At 63.8% G+C, this 25366-nt stretch overlaps 1 protein-coding gene across 11 annotated transcripts in view; it reads right to left on the bottom strand.

Moving 5' to 3' along the window:
• The window catches only part of TLN1 (talin 1), a 29589-nt gene extending 4223 nt beyond the window's left edge, over positions 1 to 25366 (bottom strand). For 2 of the 11 annotated variants that reach the window (XM_070743689.1, XM_070743692.1), the window contains exons 1-46: positions 25278 to 25366; positions 18124 to 18287; positions 17852 to 17949; positions 17099 to 17228; positions 16744 to 16896; positions 16512 to 16654; positions 16225 to 16352; positions 16029 to 16089; positions 15752 to 15856; positions 15485 to 15640; positions 14641 to 14742; positions 14469 to 14545; positions 14210 to 14390; positions 13677 to 13790; positions 13263 to 13580; positions 12649 to 12747; positions 12169 to 12219; positions 11392 to 11559; positions 10943 to 11237; positions 10655 to 10821; positions 10242 to 10370; positions 10035 to 10148; positions 9794 to 9907; positions 9564 to 9698; positions 9232 to 9360; positions 9029 to 9131; positions 8523 to 8731; positions 8303 to 8422; positions 7609 to 7806; positions 6681 to 6820; positions 6397 to 6490; positions 5714 to 5803; positions 5111 to 5233; positions 4835 to 4978; positions 4303 to 4464; positions 3794 to 3934; positions 3524 to 3705; positions 3152 to 3284; positions 2787 to 2888; positions 2032 to 2202; positions 1794 to 1943; positions 1388 to 1489; positions 1118 to 1237; positions 633 to 779; positions 349 to 515; positions 88 to 271 (exon numbers count right to left, since the gene is read on the bottom strand). In XM_070743689.1, coding sequence (XP_070599790.1) covers positions 88 to 271; positions 349 to 515; positions 633 to 779; positions 1118 to 1237; positions 1388 to 1489; positions 1794 to 1943; positions 2032 to 2202; positions 2787 to 2888; positions 3152 to 3284; positions 3524 to 3705; positions 3794 to 3934; positions 4303 to 4464; positions 4835 to 4978; positions 5111 to 5233; positions 5714 to 5803; positions 6397 to 6490; positions 6681 to 6820; positions 7609 to 7806; positions 8303 to 8422; positions 8523 to 8731; positions 9029 to 9131; positions 9232 to 9360; positions 9564 to 9698; positions 9794 to 9907; positions 10035 to 10148; positions 10242 to 10370; positions 10655 to 10821; positions 10943 to 11237; positions 11392 to 11559; positions 12169 to 12219; positions 12649 to 12747; positions 13263 to 13580; positions 13677 to 13790; positions 14210 to 14390; positions 14469 to 14545; positions 14641 to 14742; positions 15485 to 15640; positions 15752 to 15856; positions 16029 to 16089; positions 16225 to 16352; positions 16512 to 16654; positions 16744 to 16896; positions 17099 to 17228; positions 17852 to 17949; positions 18124 to 18253 — 6279 coding nt within the window. In that variant the 5' untranslated portion in view covers positions 18254 to 18287; positions 25278 to 25366. Of the gene's footprint in view, positions 1 to 87; positions 272 to 348; positions 516 to 632; positions 780 to 1117; positions 1238 to 1387; positions 1490 to 1793; positions 1944 to 2031; positions 2203 to 2786; positions 2889 to 3151; positions 3285 to 3523; positions 3706 to 3793; positions 3935 to 4302; positions 4465 to 4834; positions 4979 to 5110; positions 5234 to 5713; positions 5804 to 6396; positions 6491 to 6680; positions 6821 to 7608; positions 7807 to 8302; positions 8423 to 8522; positions 8732 to 9028; positions 9132 to 9231; positions 9361 to 9563; positions 9699 to 9793; positions 9908 to 10034; positions 10149 to 10241; positions 10371 to 10654; positions 10822 to 10942; positions 11238 to 11391; positions 11560 to 12168; positions 12220 to 12648; positions 12748 to 13262; positions 13581 to 13676; positions 13791 to 14209; positions 14391 to 14468; positions 14546 to 14640; positions 14743 to 15484; positions 15641 to 15751; positions 15857 to 16028; positions 16090 to 16224; positions 16353 to 16511; positions 16655 to 16743; positions 16897 to 17098; positions 17229 to 17851; positions 17950 to 18123; positions 18288 to 18651; positions 18676 to 19367; positions 19393 to 25277 lie in introns of those variants that run through there. The other 9 variants (XM_070743693.1, XM_070743694.1, XM_070743696.1 and 6 more) reach the window with 6 other exon arrangements.

Here is a 25366-nt window from a genome sequence, read left to right as displayed (position 1 = left end):
CACGATAGGAGGGCAGGATGAGGCAGAGCAGCCAGGACCCACCAAGGGCACCTGCCTGCCCGCCACTTGTGGCTGCCGAGTTCTGACCTGAGTCTCAGGGTCCTCAGAACCCAAACTGGCAGCACCCAGCTTCACCACCTCTGCCAGGCGTGTAATGGTCGTCACCGAAGACTGCGCCGCTTGGGCCAATTTTTCCTGGCTTGCAGTGGCGTTCTGCACCAGCACTTTGGTGTCTTCAACCAGGGCTTTGGCTGTCTTCAGGATGCCTTCCCTGCCAAGGAAAGAGCTCGTCAGAGTCCGCTGGAAGTATCCTGGTGGTCCCGCCCACGAACCCACAGGAGCCACGACCTGTGGTCAGCGAAGGTTTCCGCGTTCTCCCGGTTGAGGGTTCCAGCGGTGGCAAACATGATAGTGGTGTCCAGATCTGCGATGATGCCCGAGACGGCACTGGCTGCGGTGATACACGCCTGGGTGCCCCGGTTGCCAGCCTGGAGGGCTGCCAGCACATGTGAAACCTGATGGGAAACCAAGGCAGGAAACCCGCTAGGGTCTGTGGTCCCGATCCCTGACACGGCCCCCTGGGTGGGGGAGGGGAGGGTTGGGGGTATCCTTCCGTTCCCGTCTGGAATCACCTTCTCAGAAACCTTGCGGGCGCACTCAATCAACTCCTTCTTCGTGTAGGCGTCGGTGGGGCTGCACTGCAGGGCTCCAGCGTTGGTCACAAGAGCGGCACAGCCATGGCCCAGCTCCTGCACTCGGTTCTTTATGTGGGCGCCAATCTGGAGGGGAGCATGGAATGCGAGAACGGGCCTCACTGGCCGCCAGCTCTGCCTCGGGGACCTCACAGTGGGCTCCTTTCCCACAAACTAACCCTGACAAAGGGGCCCTAATGTCCCCCTCGGTCTCGGCCATTATGCCAGTCAAGCCAGGCTGGGAAAAGCGGGAACCGAACTACCCAGGGGGGCAGACGCAGACCTGGGCCTGCCCCCCCCCAGGAAACTGACCTGCCTGGCGCCCCCTCTGTTGCCGGCCAGGGTCTCTGCAGGGGGCTCTGAAGGCTCCTGGCAAGGCCACCCCCCGGGCCCTCCCCTCCCTCAGCTCTCGTGCCCTCCCTCACCTCTTCGTTCTCTGCCGTGAGGGCAGCGGGCTTGGCCTGCAGGGCGAGGTGTCCGTAGTCCATGGTGAGCTGGCTGGCCAGGATGCCCAGTTCATCTGGGTTGGTGGTGGATTTGGTCACCTGTGGCGGCAGCGCAAGACAGGAGGTAGGAAAGGAAACGGGGGTGGGAGAGACCAGGCCTGGGCTCCGGAAGGGGGTCTCCATGGGAACCAGCCCTCCAGCTCCTGTGCCCAGAGCCCTCCCCCCAAAGAGGTCACTCAATGAGCTCACCATCTCCTGCACAGTCACAGCGATGGCCTTGGCGGTCTTCACCATGGTGGTCTGGTAGTCCACAAAGGTGCCTTCAGGCTCCCCCATCGGGCCCTCGTCGAGCTGCCCAGCGGAAGGAGGAGAAAGACCAGGAGGGGGGGGTTACTTCCCTGATTCCCAGCCTCTGTTCCTCCCCCCCGCCCGCTGTTCTTTGGGCTGACACAGGGGTTACGCCCGTGAGGGAGGGAGGGGGGGGCAGGCAAGCTGGCTGATGGGGGTGAATTCAGCACCCCAAAAGACACAGCAGCAATGGCTTCCAGGGGCCTCCCGCCCCCTGCTGCCTCCCCTGGCTTGGCAAACATGGGCACGGGGGCTCCCCAGCAGAGAAGAGGCCCCATGGCCTGAGGGAGCCTCGGCCGTGGCTCACCTGGTTGATGGCCTGCCTGATAGAGTCCACCATGCCACCCACAACCCCTGCGGCGCTGGCGGCTTCGTTCAGGGTGGCCGTGAGGTCTTCCACCGCCTCCCTCATCATCTGCGCTGCCTCCTCCAGGGCCTCCTGCGTGTGGGCCGCCTGCTGAAGAGGGAGCCCCCCCTCGTAAGGCCCCGGTGGCACTCTGCACGCACCCCCTTCCCCGCGCCCCGGTGGCCAGCCCCGGGGGTACCTTGGGGTTCCCGCCGGCCTCCTTGGCCGTGTAGAGCATCTGCAGTCCGGACTCTGCCAGCGTCTTCGTCTGGTCCAGGAGGTTCATCTGCTGCTGGTGGTTCAGCATCTTGGAGGCGGCGCCCACCGCTGCCACGACCAGGGGTTCAAAATACTGGGCCAGCTGGGAGACCTGGGGGGGAATGAGGGGGGGGAAGGGGCACCCCTGAGATGCAGGGGTGGGGCAACCGAGGCACTGCTCTCCAGGCCGAAGGAGGGGGGCCATTCCAGAGAAGGAGGGGGCTGGGGCCAAGGGGGCCACTCACGGGGTCTCCCCCGTCTTCTTCAAGGCCTCAAGACACTTCCCCTCTTTTGCACCAAGCGGAGGCACCCCCGTCCACCCCACCTGCCTCACCCTAGAGCTGGCTGTGCGTGGCCCAGGCCAACAAACCACAATGGCGGTCTGTAGCAAAGGCTGCAGTGGCTGGGTGGGTGGGGGGCTTTGGGCCTGCCGAGAATCTTCTGCCCGGAGGGCACAAGCCTGGCAGATGATAGACTCTTCTGGCCTAGAGCAGGAGGGAGACCTCCAGGGCAGCCGGGGGGTGGGGGTAGCAGGGGTGTGTGTGCAGAGGTTCAAAGCTCTCCAGTGGGACTGGAATACCCCCCACTGCCTCATGAAGAAGGGGCTGAAGGACAGTCGGAGAGACACCGGCCACGGAGAGCCTGGGGCTTGCCAGCCTTCCCGCCCGGCCCTGGCCATGGGGGTCTCCTCCTCACCTTGTGGCCCAGCTGGGAGGCCTCAGCACGGGCAGCCCCGGCCACGGGGTCGATGAGGCTGCTGATCTCCTGGACCGCTGTGAGCATCTGGTTGTGCAGGGCCTGTGGAAGGAGCCAGCCGTGAGCACCGGGGGGTGGGGGGGGTCAGCAGGAGGACAAGCCCCCCTCCCAAGAAGCCGGAGGAGGACCCAATTCTGACAGTGGGGTGGGGGCTGCAGTCTCTTTACCCAGCCAGCCCCCCCCCTTTCCTGCATTGCACTGGGCTCCACCGGCCCTCCAACCTGAGGAAGGAGCGGCCACATGCTCTCCGCAGAGGCCCATCCCCTGGCTGCCCCCACCCCCCCAGCACCGGCTGAGCCCCTCACCTCCTGGGAGATGCCTTCGCGAGGTGCCAGCTGCTGGCTGATGGCTGCCAGGGAGGCCTGGTCCAGGTCGCGGACGCACTTGTTCAGTGTCTCAAGGGCCCGGTCGCACTCCCGCTGGCCAGGAGCCTTGTCCCTGCGGACAGCAAATGCACTCGTGGACCCCTCCCTGCTTGCCCCCCCCCGGCTGCCTCATCTCCTCTCCACTCCCCAGCCCTACTAGCCAGAGATGCCCACGTGCTGCCAACCGCTTGGAGGGCAGAGGGAGTCCCTTCTCCAGCCGTCTGGCAGTCCCCGAGTCTTAAGGTGATCTCCCCAGTTGTGGTCTCCCCCCCCCACGAGAGAAAGAGGGCCGGGCAGCCAGGGGGCCCCCACCTCATGTTGGTGATCAGCTTCTTGATTGAATCGGAGACGGTCCGCGAGTGGCCCGCCAGCACCGACCACTTGGAGGGGTCCTTTGGGTTGACCGCCAGAGATCGAGCGGTCTGGATGAGGCCGGCTGAGCTCTCCAGCATCGTCTTGGCCGAGGAGAGGATGGGCTCCATGGCCCTGCGGCCCTGCGGAGAATCGGAAGAGGGTCACCCCAGGGCAGCAGGCCAGGAGCGGACCCTCCCTCCTTCCGGGCCCCCAGCCACCGTTGCCCACCTCTGGGCTGATCTGAGCAGGGATGGTGGCAAACTCGGGATTGGAGGCGAAGGCGGTCAGGTTCTCCACCGCTTCAATCAGTGGGGCCGTGGCTTCGCGGCAGCGCTCGCGGTTCTCTGGAGTGAAAGCGCCATCCAAAGCCTGCCGGGAGACCCCGCTGGGCCTTTACCTTCCACACTGGAGCCCAGAACCAGCCACTTCCGGCTTCCACAGAAAGCGGAAACGCACCCACAGAGCCAGGCAGGAGAGGGTCAGCCGGCAGCAGTGGTCGCACCTGCCCTCCCCTGGCCAGAAACCCTCCCCCACCCTCTGCGGCACGACCTTGCAAAGCCCCTGAAATCTGCCTCTTGGCCCAATCTCCGCCAGGCCCAGAGAACGCAGTGCGAGCCTAGCTGCTCGGTTCAGCCGGGACCCTCTTGTCCCTGAGCCTCCTCCCTCCAGGCTCTGCGTAGGGCTCTCTTTTCTCTCTGCCGGACACCCCCTTTCCAGCTGGGAATAACCTGGGGTACCTTGATGGTCTTGACGAGGTTGGCTGTGCTGTTGGCTACCTCCTTGGCCGACTGGACAAACTGGCGCTTGGCCACTGGATTGGCGGTGCGGGAGGAGGCCAGTCGGCAAGTATTGCAAAGGGCGGAGGTGTGCTTGGCCACGATGGTAGCGGCCGACAAGACCTGCGGAAGGCAAGGAGGCCCCCCGCCTTAGCTCTCCCCACCAGGAGGCCCAACGAATCATGCCCAGGATGAAGGAGCCCCCCCGCCTCTGTGGGAGGAGCGCCACTGGCTGTGGGACTGCATTCCCAACTGCCTGGTTAAATCCCCCCAACCCCCCGCAACAGAGCTGGGAGGGACCTTGGAGGTCCTCTAGTCCAACCCCCTGCTCAGGCAGGAGACCCCATGCCATCCTGGACTTGTAGCCCTCCAGCACGTTTATGAAAACCTCCAGTGTTGGCGCACCCACGGCATCTGGAGGCCAGCAGTTCCTCTGACCAATTGTTCTCCTGAGAACCCTCTATCCTCCCTCCCAGCCCCTGGCAGCCGCTACCTGAGACTGCGTGCAGGCTGGGTCGATTAGGTTCTGGCAGGCCATCTGGATGGCTTGGTTGGCTCTGGCAAATTGGGTGGGGTCCACCAGGCCTTGCTGTCCGGCCTGGCTGTTGGGGTCAGAAACGCCCACTAAATACGCCGCCTGCAACAGAGGACGGACAGGGAGTCCTGAGATCAGGGAAGACAGCCCCTCCCCCGCCAAAGTCTCTGCTCCGCAGTTGGGAGCATTGCCTCCCCCACCACTGCCGCCTCGCGAGGGGCCTCCGCCTCCCACCTGGGCAGCCGCTTCTGTGAAGCCGCAGAGGGCCTTGGAGGCAGTGCTGACGGACTCTCCAAACTCGGGCAGCTTGCTGTTCTTGGCATTCTGGGAGATGCCAGCCATGGCCTCGCCCAGCACCTGCAGCAGACAGAAGGCAGGGAAGCATGGGTGTGAGGGTGTGCGCGGACGAATCTACGGAGCCCGAGGGCTTCCATGCCACTCAGAGAGAGCAGGTGTTAAGGGGGGAGGGGGCAGAAGAGGTTACAGGGGTCTGCAAAGCTCCCCAAGACGACCCAGAAAGGGGGTGGGCGCCCTCTGCCCCTTAACGTAAGAACACAAGAAGAGCCCTGCTGAATGGGGCCGCCAAAGCCCATTGAGTCCAGCCTTCTGTGTCCCACAGTGGCCCCCCAATTGTCCATGGGGACCTTGAGCAGAAGGAGAAGGCAAGACCCTCCCTTGACCCCCAACAAACGGGACCCAAGGGAACCCTGCCTGCCTCAACCAACATGAAGCTGGGCTTCCTTGGAGGTCTTCTAGTCCAACCCCCCGAGCTTTGGGGAACTCAAAGGCCTCAAGAGATTCTCCAGTCAAGAGTTTGGAGCCCCCACCCCCGCTCACCTTGGAGTTCTCCATGACGCTGTCCAGGCAGTTGAAATAGGACATATCACTGACGGCCTGGCTGGGGTTCTCCAGGAGTTCTCGCACCGTCTGGAGAGGAGAACCCGTCAATGTTAGTACTCTGTACAAGACAGTTTGCTTTGCAATATATAAACAAACTAACAATGAATGCTTGCATGTATTGAAGTACTATAGCTTTATGAGGTAGCATTGCAAATTGCCACCAGAGGGAGCCAGAAAGCCTGATACTCTCTCTGTTCTTTCTGCTGATTCACTGTGACTGATGTAGTAAGCTCTGTGTGTTCTATGGCAGTCTAATGTATTTGTAAGATGTAATATGTGTCTGATATGTAATATTCTTATTATACTCTGAGCTATTGACTGATTTGAATGTGAATGATGGGGCTGTTTAACGTGACTGTGCTATTTCTAAACATTATTTATATAAATTTAATAAATTAAATTAATTATCCACTTTAATATATGTGTCTTGTATGACTGAATAATTACTCATATCTCCTGGATATCTGCTGGAAGCCCATGCTTTCCTCCGTGCCTGTCCTTGAAGACTCAAGGGGGTTCTGCACCCTCCTTCACAGTCCGCTGAGCCTGAGGCCGCCCGCCCTGCCTGCCCCCCAGTCCCCCTCGCGGCACCTGCCCTTCTCCGAGTGGGGCTGGCTCACCTCCAGCTCCCGCAGAGCGTTGTCACACTCCTTCTGGCCCGGGGCCTGCTGGGTGCACATGGTGATCAGCTGGTTGATGCTGTCCGTCACAGCCCTGCCGGGGTTGGGGGGGAGAGGAAGAGACGCTGCCATTAAGCCTGCCCCGCCCTCAACGCACAGCCCACTTGTGCTGACCCCTCCATCCTTGCCCAAGAGGGGCCCCACTGAGGCATCTCTGCAGTTCTCAGGGAAGTGGGGAGGGGGGAGGTCCCACTTCCCGCCACCAACACAAGAGGGCCGTGTACCGGGCCGCTGCCGCCAGCTGGTTCTTGAGATTGGGCGCTGCAGGGTCTGCGGAGAGCGCTTTGGCTGCCAGGAGCAACTTGCTGGAGGAGAGCGAGATGCCCTTCAGGTTGGAGACCAGCTGGCCCTGGGCCTCCTTGGACTGCAGGGGGGGGCAGACGGAGGGAACCCTCAGGCTCTTGAACCACACCCGGCCACCAGCCCCTCCCTACCATCGCTGCGCTCCGTGACGGGCAGCCCCCTCGCCTGCCTAAGCTCTCTCCCTGCTCAGCTTGCTGGAAATGGGGCAGTTCCCAGAGCAAGGAGCGAAACCCCCCCGCCACCCGCCCCACTTCCCCCTTTTTGCCTCGGGACTTTACCACCCTTCTGGAACGCCAGCCTGAGCTCTTTAGTCCCCAGACCCCCAAGTGCAGCTGAGCAGCCTGCACAGGTATCGCCTCTACCCTCCCTCCACGGGACGTCAGGTGCAGAGGGATTTGGCTGGCCCCGCTGCATCCCACCCCGGGCCCTTTGCCAACGCCAACTTCTGGTCCGGCCCCCTGGGGCTGTGCTGGACCCCCTCACAGATTTCCACCCCTGCCCACCGCCCGGGCACTGGAACTACCTTGCAGGAAAAAGAGCACATTTGCATCTCTGGTGACACCCACCCACCCATTCTTGGCCTCACCCGGCCTGCCAGTCACAGGGCCTGATGCTTCACACCCTGATCCCTTCGCCATGGGCACCTTGGCATTTGCCTGGCCGCCCCCAGGGAACCTGCCCTGGACGCTGTCTGGAGCAGCTCCTGCCCCCCATTCGCATCCCGCCAGGGTTCAGCCCTCCCAAACGTCCCGCCTGGGCCTCCCGCCACACCCCCACATGGGCCTGAAGGCAGGGGGCTCCTTCTGCGGACACCCTGGAGAGCTTCCTCGCCCAGCCAGAGGCTCTTACCTGGGACTGCCCGGCCATCTCCACCCCAGCCTGCAGGAACTCATTGAAGTCCTGGCCAAACTTGCCGGAAGCCTTGGCAAGGTTCTGGGGGGTCCCGCGCGACGCCTGCACCAGCTCATTGGCCGACTGGTTCAAGCCGGCCGCAGCCTGGTTCAGCTGGCTCTGGGCCTCCTGGAAGTTCTTGGTGCTGGGAGGAAACTGGGGGCAGAAACAGTGGTCAAGCTTGGCCACCTGGGACCCGTCTCAACTCCTGACCAACCAAGAACCAGCGTGGCCTAGGTGGCTTCCCTCAAGGACTCGGCCACCGTATCTGGTTCTCCTGCAGCCCATCCCTCCAGTGGACCCCAGGTCTGAGTAATGGAAGGGCGGCCCCTTCCACTGCCTGGGAGCCGTGGCCCAGTTCCGCCAATCCACAGCCTGGGGGCTGCTGGTTAATCTCCCCAAGTCTTCTCCCAAAGCCAAGGAAGGAGAGCGGGGGCTGTGCCTAACTCCTCCCCCGCTCCAAGCCCCCAAACACCCAGCAACCCCTCTGATATCCTGAAGACTGAGGCACTGTGGAGCCTTGGGCCTTGTTTCATTCTGGCCCCGTCCTCCAGGGATCAGCTCCGGCAGGGCAGAGGCCCTCTGCAGAGTCCACATGGGGCCAGCCCAGGGTCCCCCACCCGCCCAGACCTAGAGCGCCCCCCCCACTCACAGACTCGGCCAGCAGCCTCTTGCTAGCCTCGCCAACAGTGCGGATGGCGGCGTCGACGTCCCGCTGACCAGGCAGGCAGTTGACACAACGGTTGAGGGCTTGGGACACGGCCTTGGCCACCTGCAGGGAGGACGCAGAATGTTTGGCCTGCCCTCCCACTCACACCCCCAAACAACTGCTGCCCCTAGCAAGGCCAAGCCCAGCCAGGCCCCCCTCTCACCTGTGCCAGTCGCTGCTGGCTCTCGGCATCCCCCGGCTTGGACACGGCCATGCGGGCCTCCCGGATGAGGCTGCTGGCTTTGTCCATGACGTCTCCGGCACAGTCCAGGGTGGCCGCCTGGGCCTGGGGGTCCTCCGTGTTGGCAGCCACCCCCCGCGCAGCCTGGCTGAGGGAGCGCAGTGCCTGGGCCACGTCCCGGGCTGCAATCCCTGGGGGAGGGGAGGGGAGCACGGGAGTCCTCGGGGATGGGCAGCCCAGGCGTCTCCCCCCTGCCCGGCCACCTACCTGCCCTTGGAGGTGAACAAGGGCCTCGTCCCCATCCCCAGGAAGGCAAACCCGGCTGGGCTGAGGTGTCCCGAGGGGAGGTGGGGGCAGCTGTAGGCTAAAATGAGCCCCTAACTCCTCAGGCCAGGGGGGTGGGGGTGGAAAAGGACAGGACAGGCCACCCACAAAGAGCCACAATTGTAGCCGCCACGGTCACAACCCCTGCAGAGCCAGGCACCTACCTGTGTAGTTCTCGTTGCCCTGGGCAATCTCTCCCAGCAGGTGAGCAATGGCGGAGCTGACCGCCTTGGTGCTATTGCCCAAGTCCTGGGCACATTTCTCCATCTGCGGCACAGGGGGGCTGTCATGAAGGGCCCGGAGCCCACAGGGGCCCCCTGCCTCCCCCTGCCTCCCCCAGCTCCCTTGAGCCCCCTGCCCCACGCACCGTCTCCCCTGGAAGGGGCTTCAGTTTGCCCTCCCGAGCAGCCGCCTTGGCCTCCTGCAAGTCCCTCTCCAGGCTTTGCACCAGGCTGAGGGCCGAGTCGATCTCCAGAGGGCCACAGGCCTCCTGTGCCTGGAGGGAGGAGGGGGGCCCATCCTGGTCACAAGCACACACTGCTCCTGCCCCCCACAATCAAAGCCCCCTGGGTTTCCCCACCCCTCCCCCAGCCCGGGAAAGAAGAGGCCAGGCTCAGCCTCCCAGACAGAGCAAGGTCCCTCCCTCCTGCTCTACCCCCCCTCCCTCCCCCATGGGGCCCCGCAGACAAAGTGGCTGACCTTCTGTGCTGCTGTGCGGAGTTCGGCAAGAGCTGCCGCCAGGTTTTTGGCGCACTGGCTGAGCTGCATGGCAGAGGCCTGATCCGAAACAGTGGGCACCGTAGCCTTGGCAGCAGCCACCATCTTCCCTCCGGGCTAGAAGTGAAAGAGGTCGGACAGGCAACACGGGCAGTGGCTGGGCTTGCGTAAGCCCCTTTCTAGCCACTGGCCGGGCCAGCGCGTCTGCTTACCTGCAGGAAGTTCTGGCTGGCGGCAATGAGGGCCAGCTGGGCACTGGGGCTGTCCGGCTGCGACTGGCTACCACGAACGCCCTGCACCAGCATCGGGATCTGATCGGCCACCACCTGCCAGGAGAGGAGAGGGGAGAACGTCTGGGTTTCCCCTACTGGGGCCCACTCCGCCCCACTCACGTTGGGGACAAGGGACCCGAGGGGTCTTTGAAGAGAGGGCCCCGCCCTCCCACCCCCTTACCTTGCAGCTCTGCACCAGGTGCTGCTGGGCGGAAGGATTCTTGCTCCCTCCCGCGCTGTGCTGGGCAGCCGCAATCATCTGCGTGGCAGCGGCAGCGGCTTGCTTGGCCGCATGCTGGACAGAAAGGCCCAGGTGAGACCCCCACTCCCCAAATCGGAAAGAGCTGGCAAAAGGGGAGGGGGAGCTTTGCCCTCCCCCGGAACTGACCTCCAGCCGATGCACCAGCTTCTTCTTGATGGCATTCTGGGCGGCTGCATTGGTAGCCATGCGCAGCCCCTCCGCCGCCTCCCGCAGCCGCTGCTGCTGCTCCTCGCTGTCCGGGTGGGCCGCAGCCCCCTGGCAGGAAGGATGGAGACCCATCAGAACACACCCGCCCCCAAATTCCTCTGCTCCAACCAGAAGGGGTGACTCTAATAAACCGCCACCCGCAAAGAGGGCTCTGGCACAGCCCACTCGCCTGCAAGCTGCGTGCCAGGGGGCAGAGCGTGCCTCTGCCTGGCACTGCTTGCCCACAGGATAGAGGTCCGTTTTCCACATTGTGCAGTTTTGGCCACAGAGCCAAACAGGCACCGCTGGCCTAAACACCCCAACACTCTGCTCCGTGCAGCTCAGCGCCAGACCTTTGCTGCCTCCACCATCTTAGCTGTAGCATCTGCCAGGATCTTGGCAGCACTCAGCAATTTGCGTGAGTTTTCCAGGTCGGTCTCCCCCTCCGCATCAGCCTTGATGGCGTTCACCAGGTCAGACGTTGCCTGGGCCAGGATGCGAGCCTGACGAACCATTTCACCTGGGGGGGGGGGTAGAGAGCAAGGAGAGGCCGTGAGGGTTTGCCCAACAAACACAGCCGGCATCGCCTTGCAACTCCGGGGCTCTGCAGACGGGGCAGCCTCCCAAGCGGCCTTCCTCACCAGCGTCGCCCATGGAGCTGAAGATGTTCTCGGTGACGTTGAGGATGGTGTCCGTGGCCTGGTCATAGCGCCCGACGGGCTGCCCACCCGTGGCGTGCTGCTTGATGTGCTCCAGAAGGTCATTGAGCGCCTGGGTCACGGCCGTGGCAGCCACCCCAACCTGTTTCAGCAGCTGCTCGTCAGAGGTGGCTGCCTGGGAGGCGTCCACACAGCCTTCCACCGACTTGGCCACCAGCTTCCCAGCCTCGATCAGTTGTTCCTGGCAGACAGGGGAGCTGATGGTGGGAGCAACCACCTGCCAAAGGAGGAGCAAGGGGCACAGGTCGGGAGCAGGCTCTCTGGCCACTGTCCGTCAGAGAAAGTAAGAGGGCAAGAAGGCAGAGGCCCCCCACCTGTCCAGACAGAGGCTGTGCTGCTGACCACCCAAATCCCAGGCAAGAAGGACCCACCTTGGTACAGGCCACCAGCTGGGAAGTGGAGAGGGCGCACTGTGTGGCTGCAGCGATCACCTGCGTCTGCAGCACCGAGTCTTCAGTCTTCTGGGCCACATTCTTGGCCTTCAGAACCAAAGCGGCCGCCGCACTGGCCACCGCCTTGGCAAGCTGCATCAACACATCCTGAGGAAGTAAGGGCCACATCAGGCCAAGGGGCCCAGGTCTCCTCCTCCTGGAGGTGGCCACACTTCCGCCACCAACCTGCCCAACCAGGAACCGTCACCACCAGAGCAGCTCAATTTCAGGCGCAGAGTGCCGCACACCAAGCCCATCACCAAATCCACGCAGACACAGCTTGGGGACCAGGAGAGCAGAAGGGGCTGCTGGGCTGGAGACCCCCTTGGGCCACTTTGTAAATCTTCCTCCCTCCCCCCATCTCCTCCTCTTCTCTCCTGGCCAACTGAAACTACTGCCCACATTGAGGAGGGGCCCTATTATCTCTGGGGGTTCAGAGGGCGCCAGGTCACCCCCGAGGAGGCAGGTCGGATCCATGCAGTGAGCGCAGTGGGGGGCCTGTATCACCCGGTCATGGGTGGCTTTCCCATGGGTTATTCAATCAGATGGTGGGGACGGGCAGCGGACAGAGTCGAGCCGGAGAGCGGCCTTGAGGAGGCCGCAGAGAGGAAGCATTGCAGGAACCCCTCGGCCAAGCACACCGATTGGGGGCGGGGTGGCAAGCACAGGAGTCCCGCAAGGAGGAGCACAGCCACAGGCCAGCTCAGGCCCTTTTACCATCTTGGCATCAAGGATGGACAGGGTCCGGAGGTGGCGGCTCTCCGCAATCTGCATATGAACATCCACAGCCTGAGAGAGATGGCGGCCAAGCCCACAAACCTCGACTGCCCGTGGCGGAGTCACCTTGCAGGCCGTCAGACCTCACGGAATCCCCACCCAACTCTAACCCCTGAAGGCTCAAGGCAGGAACCTCCCTTTCAGACCCTCCCGGAAGACACCCGGAGCCCCCCTCCCCTCCCCTCCCCTCTGGTTCTGCACCACTGACTGACTTCCGACTCTCAGGGAGCCCTTGCTGGGGTGGAGCAAACTCCCGAGTCTGTGGCCCTGGCAGTGCAGGCCTCACATTTGATCAGGAGGGCCTGCTGCCTTTTCTCCCCTCCTCTCCCCCTCGAGACTTCCCTGCAGCCCCCCAGGCCTCATTCGGCTCCTGCTGAGCCAGTCTCATCTATCTGGGGTGGCTCCTGGCAGACCCCTCACCTGGAAATGGGGGTCCATGTCACTTTCCCCAATCTCCTGCAGCAATTCTCCGCTGGTCTGTCCCACTGCGCCAGCTGCCTGCAAGAGGTTCTGCCGTGGCTGGAAGGGAGGAAGACGGGTGCACCTCAGCGCCTGGTCCTCGGTCTGCCCACGTGCCCCGAGAAGGGCAAGCTGCCCACATGACCACACTCTGCTCTGTCGATGGCAAAAGTCCCCCTCACCCCCCCCGGATTAGGAAAGCAGCTGCCATAGGAGTCAGGGTGCCCTGAGAGGAAACACCCCCCCGGAAATCCCAAGAACAGCCCTGGCCCAGTGGGGCAGTCAGGAAAATGACTCTAGACCTCCATCCCCTCCCCCCCAGCCCTGCTGCTTGTCCTGGCAGGCCCAGAAGGGCAAGGACACCGCTGGAGGGAGGGAGGGGCTGAGTCTGCCTGCTCCGTTTCCTTTTGCAGAGGAGCTCAACGCAGCAGTGACGGCCTTCCCTCCACACCCCTTTACTGCACAACAACCCTGTGAGGGGTTCCATTGAAGTCCCCTCCCACCAGCTACCACCCCACGCTGGCTCTCCTGGCCCCAGCTCCCCAGCCGCTGCCTGTGGCCCCTTTGTCCCTGACCTCGGCGCTGGATGGCTGGGCGGTCTTCAGCAGTTCTGAGATGGCCCCTGCCAGGTTCTTAGCGGCCTGCAGGAGCTGCCGCCCGTTGCCCCCCTCGTCCTCCATCAAGGCGGCCAGCAACTTCACCCCCTTGGACATCTCGGTCAGGTTGGAGGAGATGGTGGTGACGGCACAGCCCACGGCTGTGTAGTCTGTTTCTGCTGGGTCCCCGGCGGTCAGGTTGACCACGGAAGCTGTGCCCGCGGTGATGGCGTCAACTTGGGAGTGGATCTCGTGCTTCGACTCGTCCATCTTGTTCTTCCGCCAGGCCTTGGAGGCCTACAGGGGGAGGGGAGAAGCCGGGGTCACCCCAGGGGTCCGGCCCAGGAGGGGCGTCTCCAGGGAAGGGAACACCCTCCTTCCCGGCCCTCTCACCGCATCCTGGCCCAGGGGCGGGAGGGTCTCGAAGTCATCCAGGCTGGACTCTGCAGCCTTCACGGCCTGCAGGCTGGAGTTGAGGGTGCCCGTGAGCGCCTGCTGAGCCGACGTCTGCAGGGCAGAACAAGAGGAAGACGGATGAACCAAAGCCCCCCCCCAATGCCCCCCCCAACAGCAGCAGCAGCAGCAGCAGCAGCAGGAGGGTTGGGTGAGCGGGGCGAATGGTGGGCTGCCTCCCTGTTTCCCAAGAACCAGAGGGGCAGCAAGTCTCAGAGGGCAGCAGAAACTCCCAGACCTGTGCGGGAGCAGCAGGGGAGACGAGGGGCGCAGTGGCCGGCACTGAGGCCATCAGCAAGTCCAGAGACAGGTGAAAGCCTGGCCCCCTCCCCTCCTTTCCTCCCTCCTTTCCTCCCTCCGTCCCTCCCTTCCTTTCCTCCCTCCCTCCTTTCCTCCCTCCCCCCTCCCTCCCTTGCCTTGTTTATCTATTGATTTTATACGCCTCCCCCCTCCGAGGACTCAGGGTGGCTTACCAGAGGGGGCATGTGGCCCCGATGCATCTGCCCGCTGGTGATCTGCTGCTGGGCCTGGGGCATGGTGCCCACCTGGAAGTTCTCCGGCCCGCTGGCACCGGGCCGTATGATGACCGGCAGGGCCACAGAGCTGTGCTCGGCTTTGTTCAGCTGGTTGAACTGCTGCTGCAGGAGGGTCGACCTGGGAGGCAAGCAGGGGGTGAAGTGCCGCCCCCCCTCCCACTGACTCCCCCTCCCACTCTGGTGGAGCCAGTCTTACTTCTTGGGGGACACCGAGTCCTCCAGCATGGTGGATTCCTCGTCGCCCTCCAAGCCAAAGTGGTCTTTGCTCTTTTTCTGCAAGGCACAGGCAGCGGTCATCCCTGCTCCCTGGCCGGACTGAGCCAGAGGGGGGGAGAGACATGGCCCCTCAGCCCCCACCCTGGACTCACCTTCTTCAAGATGATGTCAATGTAGCCAGCGATGAGCTGGGCAATCTGCTCCCCCTCAGTGGTCTGCACAGAGTAATAGCCGTCCTGGTAATCCCCAAAGTCCTGCAACCCCAAAGCCAAGCCGGTCACTGGAGGGGGGTATTTCTGGCTGGGGCTCCTGCCTCCCACAAGACCCAACTGCTGAAGGTCTTGTCCACCTCCCTCCACACTCCTGGCCGGCCAAACAAAGCCCCCCGTGCAGCCGCGCTCAGGAGTCAGTGGCGCTCCTGGTCAGTGTGGCTGGGAGAGGGGCAAATTCAGCCATTCAACTTAGCCGGGACCGCCTCCTGGCCCCTTAGGGGTCCCTTGGGGTGGCAATAGGTTTGGAAGGGGGGGTTGCCCACTGTCCCCAGCTGGCCCTGAACAGATAATCCCCAGAGCAGGGGGCCTTGGGAGGAAGGTGATGGCCCCCCACAGTCCCCCATCTGTGGGTCACGGGATCTCCTCCAACTGGGCACAAAAGGCGGCCCTGAAGCGGCTCCAGGCGTGGCTGAGGGGATGAAGCCTATTTGGCAGAGGCCAACTAGGAGAGAAAGTGGCCAGGAGACACCCCACCCTGTGCTGTGCTGGGAGGCAACGGCAGGTCTGACAGCGGACAGCGGCAAGGTGGACAGCCCGCAGAACGTCACAGCCACCACTGGGCACAGCTGCCCCGGGGGGCAGGTCTCTGGGAAGCCCCAGGTGGTTGGGGGCCCAGCTGGACTCTGCCTGATCCAGGGAGGGAGGGAGGGGGCTCCCCTCCCTTCCCGGTCTGCCCTTGGCTGCGGACGAGGGAGGGAGTCAGTTCTGGCTGAGGCGCCCTCACCAGCGTGAAGCTCTTGGGAGAGGCTGCCCAGCGCTTGATGTTGGTCAGGTTCCACTCCTGGATGACCTCCTTGGTCTTCTCGTCCACCCGCATAACGCACTCCTTGGTGATGCCCAGCAGACGCGGCACCAGCTTGTTTTTGCCCTTCATCTTCTCCTGCAAGGGAAGTGCCCAGGCCGTCGGGTGCGCCCCCTTCCCCTCCAGCCAGCCTCCACCCCAGGGTCTCCCGGGTGGGGGCCACTGGGGCCCCGAAGGAGCATGGCTTACTTTGACCAAGAAGAAGGAGACGCCGTAGGTCTTGAGCGAGCGGGCGAGTTTCACGTACCGGACCTTGGCCTCAATCTCGCTCATGCCGCCACAGTTCTTGTGGGCCTTGGGGGAGGGGAGGGAGGACAGTGGCTGCACCCTTTTGCTCCCAAATGACCGGCCTCTCCCTGGCCCCCTCAGCCCTCCCCCTCCTGCAGATTCCCTCCCCCCGTCAGCCAGCTCCTCCTAGAGTGGGTGGTGGGCCACAGCGCCCGCTTTCCAGAGCCGCCCTGCTCACCAGGAAGATCTTCCGCTCGCCCTTCTGCTTGATGTACTCCTTGGGCAGAAAGTCCTTCAAGCTGCACCGGGGGGAAAGAGGGGCTCTGTCAGAGAGGGGCCTTCCCGGGCCAGACTCCCCTCACCCAAACGCCCAGCTGAGGACACAGCCCGAGGAAAAGACCCAGGGGGCCCAAGCTATAGGCGGGCGGACTCACTCCAGAAACCCGGCCTTGTGCTTCTGCTCGTTGTGAGGACCGAACTGGATCTGGCACTGGTAGCCGGCAAACTCGCAGGCTTTGTCGAAGGAGACCGGGTGGGAGCCATTCAGGATGTCGTCTCGGGCCTGAAGACAGAGAAGCAGGATCAGCAGGGCCCCTCGTGGCCGGACCCCCTAAGTAGCCTCCCTTGCCCGCAGGTGGGCCAAACCGTCCCATGCCAGCCCCCAAAGCGGGGGGGGGGAGGGAAGAGAAGCCCCAGTAAAGAGAGGGGCGGCGAGAGGCACCTGAACGTAGAGGAGGTTGAGCTGCACGGGGTCACGGGAATCCACGTTCTGGTCGGAGTAGAAGAACTTCCGTCGGAGGAGCAGCGTCTCGTTGTCATCGATGCCCTGTTCGCGCAAAGTGCGTCCGTGATCCAGCCAGTTCACTGCACGAGGAGGCAGGGCAGGATGAGAGCCGCCGAGGTCCCCTCCGCCCGCCCCCACACCTCCCGAGCACTCCACCCAGCCCACGCACGCTCGTCATCTGTGTGGAGCTTTTGCTTCAGCCGCTCCATCTTCTTCTCGTCGCGCAGCAGGGTCTTGTCCTTGCGGAGCGTGCCCGTCTGCTCCTCCTTCTTCTCCTCCAGGATCTCCCGCACCAGCGAGTACTCATCATAGTTGGTGATGCCTGGGGGCACAAAGCAGACTTGCCAGGGACCCAGGTTGTCCTGTCCACGGCCACCACTGCCCAGCAGCCCACCTAAGCTTTGCTAACACAGTTGTCCCCCCTGGCCCAAGGGAGAGGGCAGAGGAAGGTCCCACGGAATGGAGGCTGCCTCCTGCCCCCTCCCCCTCCCCCTCATCAACCCAACAGTCCCCAAGCTGCTCACCAATCCGGGCGCAAATGGTCATGAGGATGTCAGTGACCGTCTTGGAGTCATCCACCATGACCGTCTTGACCGTCCCATCCAGCATGCGGATCTTCAGGGGCCGCTGCTTCTTCTTGTACTCCATGGTGTCCTGGGAAGCCACAACCCAGAAATTCCAGGGTCAGAATTGGGGGAAGAGGAGGGCACGGACACCCAAGGGGGCAGCAGAGACTGAGCTGTCCCTCTTGGGCTCCTCCTCCTGGCCCATCAGCCGGGGCTTCCTCCTAGGCTGACCTACTTGGGGCCATGGTGGGGAGCCTCTCCTCCTCCGCCTCGAGTAGCCAGCTCCATGGGGTGTGGTGTGTGTGTGTGTGTGTGTGTGTGTGTGTGCAGAGGTCAGGTCTCTGGGTCTCCTCTGAAGGATGCTTCCGGGCCCAGCCTTCTCCTCCACCAGCATCAACAAAGGGGGCCCTCCGTAGACAGGAGGAGGTACCCGTCGCCCTGCCTCTCTTACAGCACCAGTGGAGAAGCAAAGGCCGAGGCTGGGCCAGCCAGAGGGGCTCTGGACTCGGAGCCATGCCGTGGGCGTTTCTGAGGAGTGGCTCTACTCGTGGCCCCGTCTGCCCTGCTCAAGAGTGCCCTCACCTGGGGAGGGGGGCACAGGGAGTTACACTAGGCTAAGAGCCCTTCATGAACTGCTGTGGCTAACACCAGCCTTCAGCCTCTACCAATTCGCTCGGCTGATCGGAAATTCCCCTGCAGGGAAGTACTCACCCCATTGCGGAGCATGTAGTAGTCCAGAGCCTTCCCGGCCTCCAACCAGATCCCCTTCTTGGGGTCTTCATCCGAGAGGAAAAGGCCAAAGTCATGGGCTGAAGAGAGAACAGCAGGAGGGGGGTTGGGCCTCGGCCAGCGATGCCACCAAGACACAGGGACAAGGTGGAAGTGGGAACCGCCCCCCCGGCCCACTGCGGCTCGTGGCTGGCGGCTCTCCCCACCCTCCCTCGGCCTCCCCTCCTCTCACGCAAGCCTCCCAGGCCACTCACGCTGCCCCATCTGGGCCTCCGGCACCCGTTCCCGGATGATGCGGCAGGCGTCGTACACCATGGTGGAGGGCTCGAACTGCATCGTCTTCACCACGTTGCCAATGCTGATCTTGAGCGACAGGGCCACCATGATGGCACTTGAGACGTGGCCTCTCCTGCTTCACCTGCGGAGGGAGGGTGGGGTGAGTGGGGAGCAGGACAAGGCAAGGGCCCGCACGGGTGGCTCAAACCGGCAGCTCTCCTGCATGGAACCCAGATCCCCTCCTTTCCCACAGGGAGGGGCAGCGGCAGCCTCGGGAGAGGCAGGGGGAGGGGGCTGAGGCCGCAATTCCTTGCCCAACCCCATGGCCCCTTCCACAAGGGGGCTCCTCTGCTTCCAGAACGGACCCGGAGCCTCTCAAATAGTCAAGAAAACCCACTCCCCTCCCTCTCACCCCCACCCCTGGCACGGCTGCTGGAGGGGGGCAGCAGTCAAAGCAGAACAGGAGGCTGTCGTCCCATGACAAGGAACTTCCCCTTTACGCTCACCGCGGTGGAGCAGTGCGGAGGTCGCACGCCCAGGGCAGGGCAGGAGGAAGGTGCTGGGGCCCAGGGGGAGCCCGTGGGAGGAGATGTGCCACGTCATGCCCACAGGAGGAAGCCCCTCCGGGTGGAGCTGAGCTGATAAGCCCCCTGCCCCCCCCCCCCCCCGTGGCCAGAGGAGGCAGATTATGCCCAGATGGACGGCAGGAGGAAACCGCTGAAGGAAGCCAGAAGGCCCAGCCTCCCCCCCCCTCTCAGCCCCCTGACAGCTGAAGGCTTCCCCGATGGCTCTGGCCCCAAACGAGGCTCCGCAGGGGCCCCTCCCGGGCACAGCAGCCCCACAGGGGAGAAAGCGCTCCATCTTGGGCCCAAGGCCCAGCAGGCGCCTCCTGGAGGAGAGAACTGGGAAGGCAGCCCACCCCGGGACACCCAGGTGCTGTGCCCCCCCTGCCCCCTTTCCTCACGCCCCTCTGCTTTCCCAGAGTGGGAGGCTTGCAGGGGGCAGGAGGGACCCCCTTGAGCTCAGATCTGAGGGTGGTCACAAGGGGTGCCGGATGAGCCCCCCACCCCGATATGCCTGAAGCGCCCAACCTTTGTGCCAGAGGCAGCCGGCAGGGAGGGGGGTCACTTGCAGGGCTTGGAGGGGGCAGGGAGGGGCTTCTGCTCTGTCCTCCAGCCAAGCACCTCCTCTGCCCTCCCCAGCCCCACAGGACTCCGGGTACCTGATCCTGCCTGTCCAGCTGCCCAGTCCTTTGGGGTCCTTGTTGGGGGAGGGGAGGGGCTGGGTTGGAAGCCCACTTGCTTCAGCGTCTGGACAGGGTGAGGGTGTCTCCTCTCTGTGGCCCCCTTTCCTCTCCTCTGACCCCAAGGCCAGCCTCCCCCCTCCCCGCTTGGCCAGGCCACACCCATTCCTCAAGGCCCCTCCCCTCAATGGCCCTGGCCAATAGGTGGATTCGGATGGCCGGCCCCAAAGCAGCCACACAGGCCCAAAGGGAGGACGGACGTTTCCTCACTGTCCAGCGGAGGGGGTGGTCAGCACAACCAGGCCCCCCAGGAGGCTTCTAAGCCCCTCCTCCTCCTCCTCCCCAGCCATCATAACTCTCCCTCCCAAGGGGGCTCCCCTGAAGGAGGCCCTTCCTGCCCCTGCTGTTCCTGGCAGGTCTCGCTGGGCCTCGCTGCCTTTACTGCTGGGCTCCAGGATGCTGCCCCCCCCAGACTGACCCAGAAATCAGCAAACTCTCCCCCTGCCTCGGAGTGGGACTTGGGGGGTAATTTTGTTAACGTTGCCAACAATGGGAGTGAGGGGCCCGGCCAGCCTCTCTAGGGCACCATGCAGGGAGGGGCTCTGAACCCCCCTTCTTCCCATGAAACCCCTGGGCTGTTTGGAGCCCCCAGTCAGGAAGCAGCTGTCTGTGGGGGGAGTGCCCCCCGCCTCTGCCCAGACCCCTCCCTGGCCCCCTCCCTAGGAGGCAGGCACCCCCCCCCATGACAGGGAGACCTTCCAGAGGTGGAGTCTCCACATGCTCCCAGGGGGGTCCCCCCTGTCCCCCCCCCCCCGGCCTCAGCTCAGCCCCAGGCATGCCAGAGGCTCCATGGGCTGTGGGGGGAGGAAGGAGGGGCAGGCCTCTGCCTAAGCACACCCTCCCTCCCCCCTCTGAAAGAGGAAGCAACCAATGGGGGGGACCCTTCTGCCCTTCCCTTCCCCGTTCCCAGAAGACCTTCTCCCGCTGGGCTTCCCCTTTCTCTCCCTCTCACTTCCCCCCCAACCCTCTGACCCAGGGCCAACAGGAGAAGCAGGCCCTCCTCTGGGATGGGGGGGGGGACGGGAGCCCCCTGCTCATTGCTGGGCCTCCCTGCCAGAGTTCAGGGCCACAGCAGCCTTCCGTCCGTCCGTCCGTCCGTCCGTCCGTCCTGCACTCTGGAAGCTGCCCCAGTCCTGGACCTCCAACTGGGGCCCTTTCTGTGGGCTCCATCATCCCACAAGACCTCCTAAGGGGGGAGGACACAACTCCACCCGCCCCCCCCCACACACAAAGCCTCTGCCCCATTTCCTCCTGAGGCAACTCGTGAAACACATCAGGACCTTCACTGCCCCCCCCAGTCCAGAATCAAACCCACGTGTGCTCAGCCACCAGCCATGAACTCCCCCCCCAGTCAGTATCTGGGTTGCCCCCCACTCTGCCTGTGCTAGAAGTTGGGCAGAGAACACAGGAGGAGACGGAGGGGAGCCCCCCCCCCCCAGAGGGTCACCTGGCAAAGCAGGAAGGGGGGCAACTGGGGCAGAAGGCTTGCTGGGAGGCTACGGAGTGGGTGCCCTAGACTGCCTCCCCCCCGAGCCCCCCCGCCTCCGGCCTTGGCAGGGCCACAAAGAGCTCCTGCCCCCCTGCACAGACAGTGGCTGCAGCCATCACACACACACACACACTCTGGCACAAACAGGCTTATAACCCCCCCCACCCCCCCACCCCCGTTGTGCTCCAAACCATCTCTAATGCAGCTGGGGAATTGTCAACTGCATTGGATACCCTGCATGTTTGTGTGTGTGTGTGTGTGTGTGTGTGTGTGTGAGTGTGCCAATTTCTTAAAACGGAAGTGCAGGAGATCAACCTCTTCAGCAAGCAGCAGACGCTGCGGGGGGGGGGGAGCAGGGGGGGAGCGGGGGGGGAGCAGAGGCGGACTGGCCGAATGGGGAACCAGGCTGGGAAACCACCCACAGGAGGGGCCCTGCTGCCCCCTGCCCCCCCAGTTTCCCCAGAGAGACGCTCTGGGCAGGTGAGAGGGGCAGGCGGCCATTCAAAAGAGCCCCCTGGACCCCCTCTTGCCCAGGGTGGGGTCAGAAACACGGAAATCGGGAATAATTGGAACAAAAGAGCCGCCCGCTTTCTAGCTTGGATATATGGCAGCACCATCCAGAACTGACCTCTGCATGACTTGGGGCACAGAGTGGACGTCCCCCTCCCCAGCGGGACCCCAGCTCTGAACGCCCCTCCAGAAACACGGAGCAGCCCAGGAACGGAGGAGGAGCCGGGCCCACCTGCCCCCCTTCCCGGCGTCTCAGAAGGCAAGCGGGGAGCCCCGTCCAGAACAGGGACAGGGGGGCAGCTCCGCGGGGAGGGAAGGTGGTGGTGGTGGGGGGTGGAGCTGGGGCCCCCGACTCAAAGACCATCAGGCCAGCCTTTGGCTTCACCCCCTGGCAAGGCGGGGCCCCGGGGAAGCCCATTCCAGCCAGGAGGGCCCTGCAAGGGGCAGCTCTCCCCCCCTCGCTCTCCAGAAAGCCAAAGCAAAGCCAGGCCAGCCAAGCCGCGGAAGGGACGGAGGGAAGGAGGAGAGAGCCCCCCCACTGGCCCGGGGCCATCTCTCCTCCGCCAAAGAGAAGCGCAACAGGAAATGGCTCACCCGCCCGACTTCCACGGCTCTGCTGCTGCTGCTGCTGCTGTGGCTGCCTGAGCTGGAGCTGACAGGCCTCCCAACAGCCAGCGCGGGGGGGGGGGAGAGAAGAGCCTGCCTTGGGCTGTGCCATTCCGAGTTACTCAGCCGCCCCCTCCCTGGGCGCGGGGTCCACCCCAGCCCCACCCCTTCTGAGCAGGGCCCACTTTCCCGGGCTCTCCCTGCAGCAGCCGAGCGAGGGCCGCCACAGGCCGGAGCCCAACATCTGCAGCACACTGGCCGGGAGGGGAGGGAGGGAGCCCCCCCATCCAAACCTCTGACTCCACGGGCAGAAGGGCCGGGTCTCCTCTGGTCAGCTGCCCACAGGTCCACTTCCTGCCCCAACAGGCTCCCCTGAGGCCAGAGCTCCCTCCCCCTCCCTCTCTCGCCTCACCGGGCCCAAGGGAAGGAGGAGGGCCAAGGGGGCGGAGGCAGAGGGGCCACCGGAAGCCCCTTCTAGCACTCCAGGGTGCCCCCAAGAGCAGGGAGAGGAGGCCCCTGCCCCACAGAGCCAGAACAGGCTCCGGACTCCCTCCCCTCCCTCCCAAGGCCGGAAAAGGGAGGGGCGGGAGGGGGCCCTCTGGCCCAACCACTGCAGGGCCCCCTGGGCTGCGCCTCCCCTCTCCCCAATGGGGATGGAGGAGGAAGAGGGGCCGAGTGGGGAGTGTCGCCCTCCCACGGCAAAGGAGTCCAGAATGATTGCTACCACATATGGAACTCCTGGCCACCTCTGCCCCCCTCTCAGTCCAGTGGGTGGGGGGAGGCTGAGGGCCTCGATTCAGAGACCGAGAGAAGCACAGCACCAGGCCCTGGCAGAGGGCACGACCCCAGAGAGGGAGGGGGGGGCTAAGATGAGAAAAGTGAAGGGCAGCCCCCCCAATCCTAGATACGCGCCCCAGAGGCCCCCCCCCCACACGCAAGTGAAGGCGACCGAGTGGCAGTTGCAAAGGCTCTGCACCCAGCGGCCGGAGGCCCTTCTGCAACGGTGTGCCCGGTGACACCTAGTGGTGCCCTTTCAAGCTGAGCCCTGCAAGGCAACTTCCGTGTGGGAGAAAAGTCGGCTGCACGCTCTGCCCCCTCCGGCACAACGGCCGCCTGGCCCTCTCAGCTCCAGCGGCAGAATGCAGAAGCCGGGAAGGCCATGGGGGGGGGGGGCTACGCAGGAAGTCCATGGGGGGGGGGGGTCCACAGGCTTCCTGGAGTCCCTGGCAGAGCGGGCCAGGAAGTGCCGCCTTGGAAAGGAAGGGAAAGCGAAGAGCAAAGCAGTGACCCAAAGTGGATTATTACGGCAGAGAAACCGATTCCCCCAAATTTCACAGCTGTTTTCAGCAGGTTAAAGATCAAAAGGGCCCAAAGGTTTGACAAAGGCCGGAGCTTCCACTGCCCTTTGGGGTTTGGCTTTTTTTCCTGTAAACGGCTCGCCTGCTCATTCTGGAGCACCCACATTGCACAAGACACACACACACACACACACGGCGGATGCTACGAACCTACTAGAGCACTTCCTCTGTCTCTGTCTCTCTTTGACTGTCTCTTTCTCTTTCACTCTCTGTCTCTGTCTCTCCCTCTGTCTGTCTCTCTCTCTCCCTCTGTCTCTGTCTCTCCCTTTCTCTGACTCTCTCCTTCTGTCTGTCTGTCTCTCTCCCTCTCTCGCTCTGTCTCTCTGTGTCTCTTTCTCTCTCTGTGTGTGTCTCTGTCTCTCTCTGTCTCTTTCTCTCCCTCCCTGTCTGTCTCTCTCTCTCTCTCGCTCTCTGTCTGTGTCTCTTTCTTTCTCTCTCTCTCTGTCTCTCCCTCCCTTTCTCTGTCTCTCTCCCTCTGTCTGTCTCTCTCTCTTTCTCTCTCGCTCTGTCTCTGTCTCTCCCTCTCTCTGTCTCTCTGTCGGTCTGTCTCTCTCTCGCTCTGTGTCTCTCTGTGTCTCTTTCTCTCTGTGTGTCTCTGTCTCTGTCTCTCTCCCTCTGTCTGTCTGTCTCTCTCTCTTTCTCTCTCGCTCTGTCTCTGTCTCTCCCTCTCTCTGTCTCTGTCTCTCTCCCTCTGTCTGTCTGTCTCTCTCTCGCTCTCTGTCTGTCACTCTCCCTCTGTCTGTCTGTTTCTTTCTCTCCCTCCCTCTGTCTGTCTGTCTGTCTCTCTCTCTGTCTGTCTGTCTGTGTCTCTTTCTTTCTCTCTCTCTCTGTCTCTGTCTCTCCCTCCCTTTCTCTGTCTCTCTCCCTCTGTCTGTCTGTCTGTCTGTCTCTCTCTTTCTCTCTCGCTCTGTCTCTGTCTCTCCCTCTCTCTGTCTCTCTGTCTTTCCCTCCCTTTCTCTCCCTCTGTCTGTCTGTCTGTCTGTCGCTCACTCACTCACTCACTCTCTGTCTCTGTCTCTCTCTTTGATACACGAGAGGTGTGTGTGTGTTCCCGGCAGGCATGAAAAGTCTGCTAGCAAAAGCCGGGCGAGGCCTCCACAATTCAGCGCCAGCAGCTCCGGATTCCCTTCTCTTGGGACAAAGTCTTTCAGAAACCCAACAGAGCGCTCGCTCTTCATGCAAAGCCAAACGCCCCTCCCTCAGTCCCCCCCCCCCCGCCAAGGAGCACAGCGCCATAAAAGGGGCGATTTTGTTCACATTCGGCTCAATATTGAAACTCCGCCTTTTCCCCGCCTGGAATTTAAGGAGCAGGCGAGGTTCTCCCGCTTCTGCTGCGGCAAAGAATCACCACCCCGCAAAGTAGTCTGGCTGGGCCGGGGGGGGGGGCTGCAGGGGGGAGTGCAGGGGGGCGGGGCCAGCAGATCCTCCTTTCCGCTTTCCTTCTGCCCGAAGCCCAACTTTCCCGGAGGCCCCGCGCGGAGCGGCACGACGAGTCCAGCCGAGAGGGGAGGGCGGGGGGTGGGGAGCCCAAGGGCGGGAGACGGAGAGGGGGAGGAAGGGGCGCTCGCCTGGTCCAACGCTTCTTCCCCGCCGCCCTCCCGGGACCCTCCCTCTCCGCTGGGACCCCCCGCCCACCCGGGGGAAAGTTGGAGGCGGGCCCGGGAGAGGCTCCCCGCGCGCGCCCTGCAAACCCGGGAAGTGCTGGACGGCGCCCGGGCCTTCCCCGGCCACGGCCTTGGGGCTTCGGGCCCTTCCCGGAGGGCGGACGAGGGAGCACCGGGGCCGGAGCGCTGCCCCTCCCCGACCGTCGGGCGCGCGGCCAGCGGGGCCTCCGGGGGAGCTACAGCGGCGGCGGCGCGTTCTTACCTGCGGGGCAAGGCGGCGGCGGCGGCGGCAGGCGCTGGGCTGTGAGCGAGGACGGGGAGGGCCGCCCCACCTCTCGCCTGGCCCCGCCC

This window comes from Erythrolamprus reginae, chromosome 2 (genome assembly GCF_031021105.1).
Source record: "Erythrolamprus reginae isolate rEryReg1 chromosome 2, rEryReg1.hap1, whole genome shotgun sequence".
Taxonomy (NCBI): Eukaryota; Metazoa; Chordata; class Lepidosauria; order Squamata; family Dipsadidae; genus Erythrolamprus; species Erythrolamprus reginae.
Note: the sequence above shows the minus strand (reverse complement) of the source record. Positions and strands in the feature narration are given on the sequence as shown.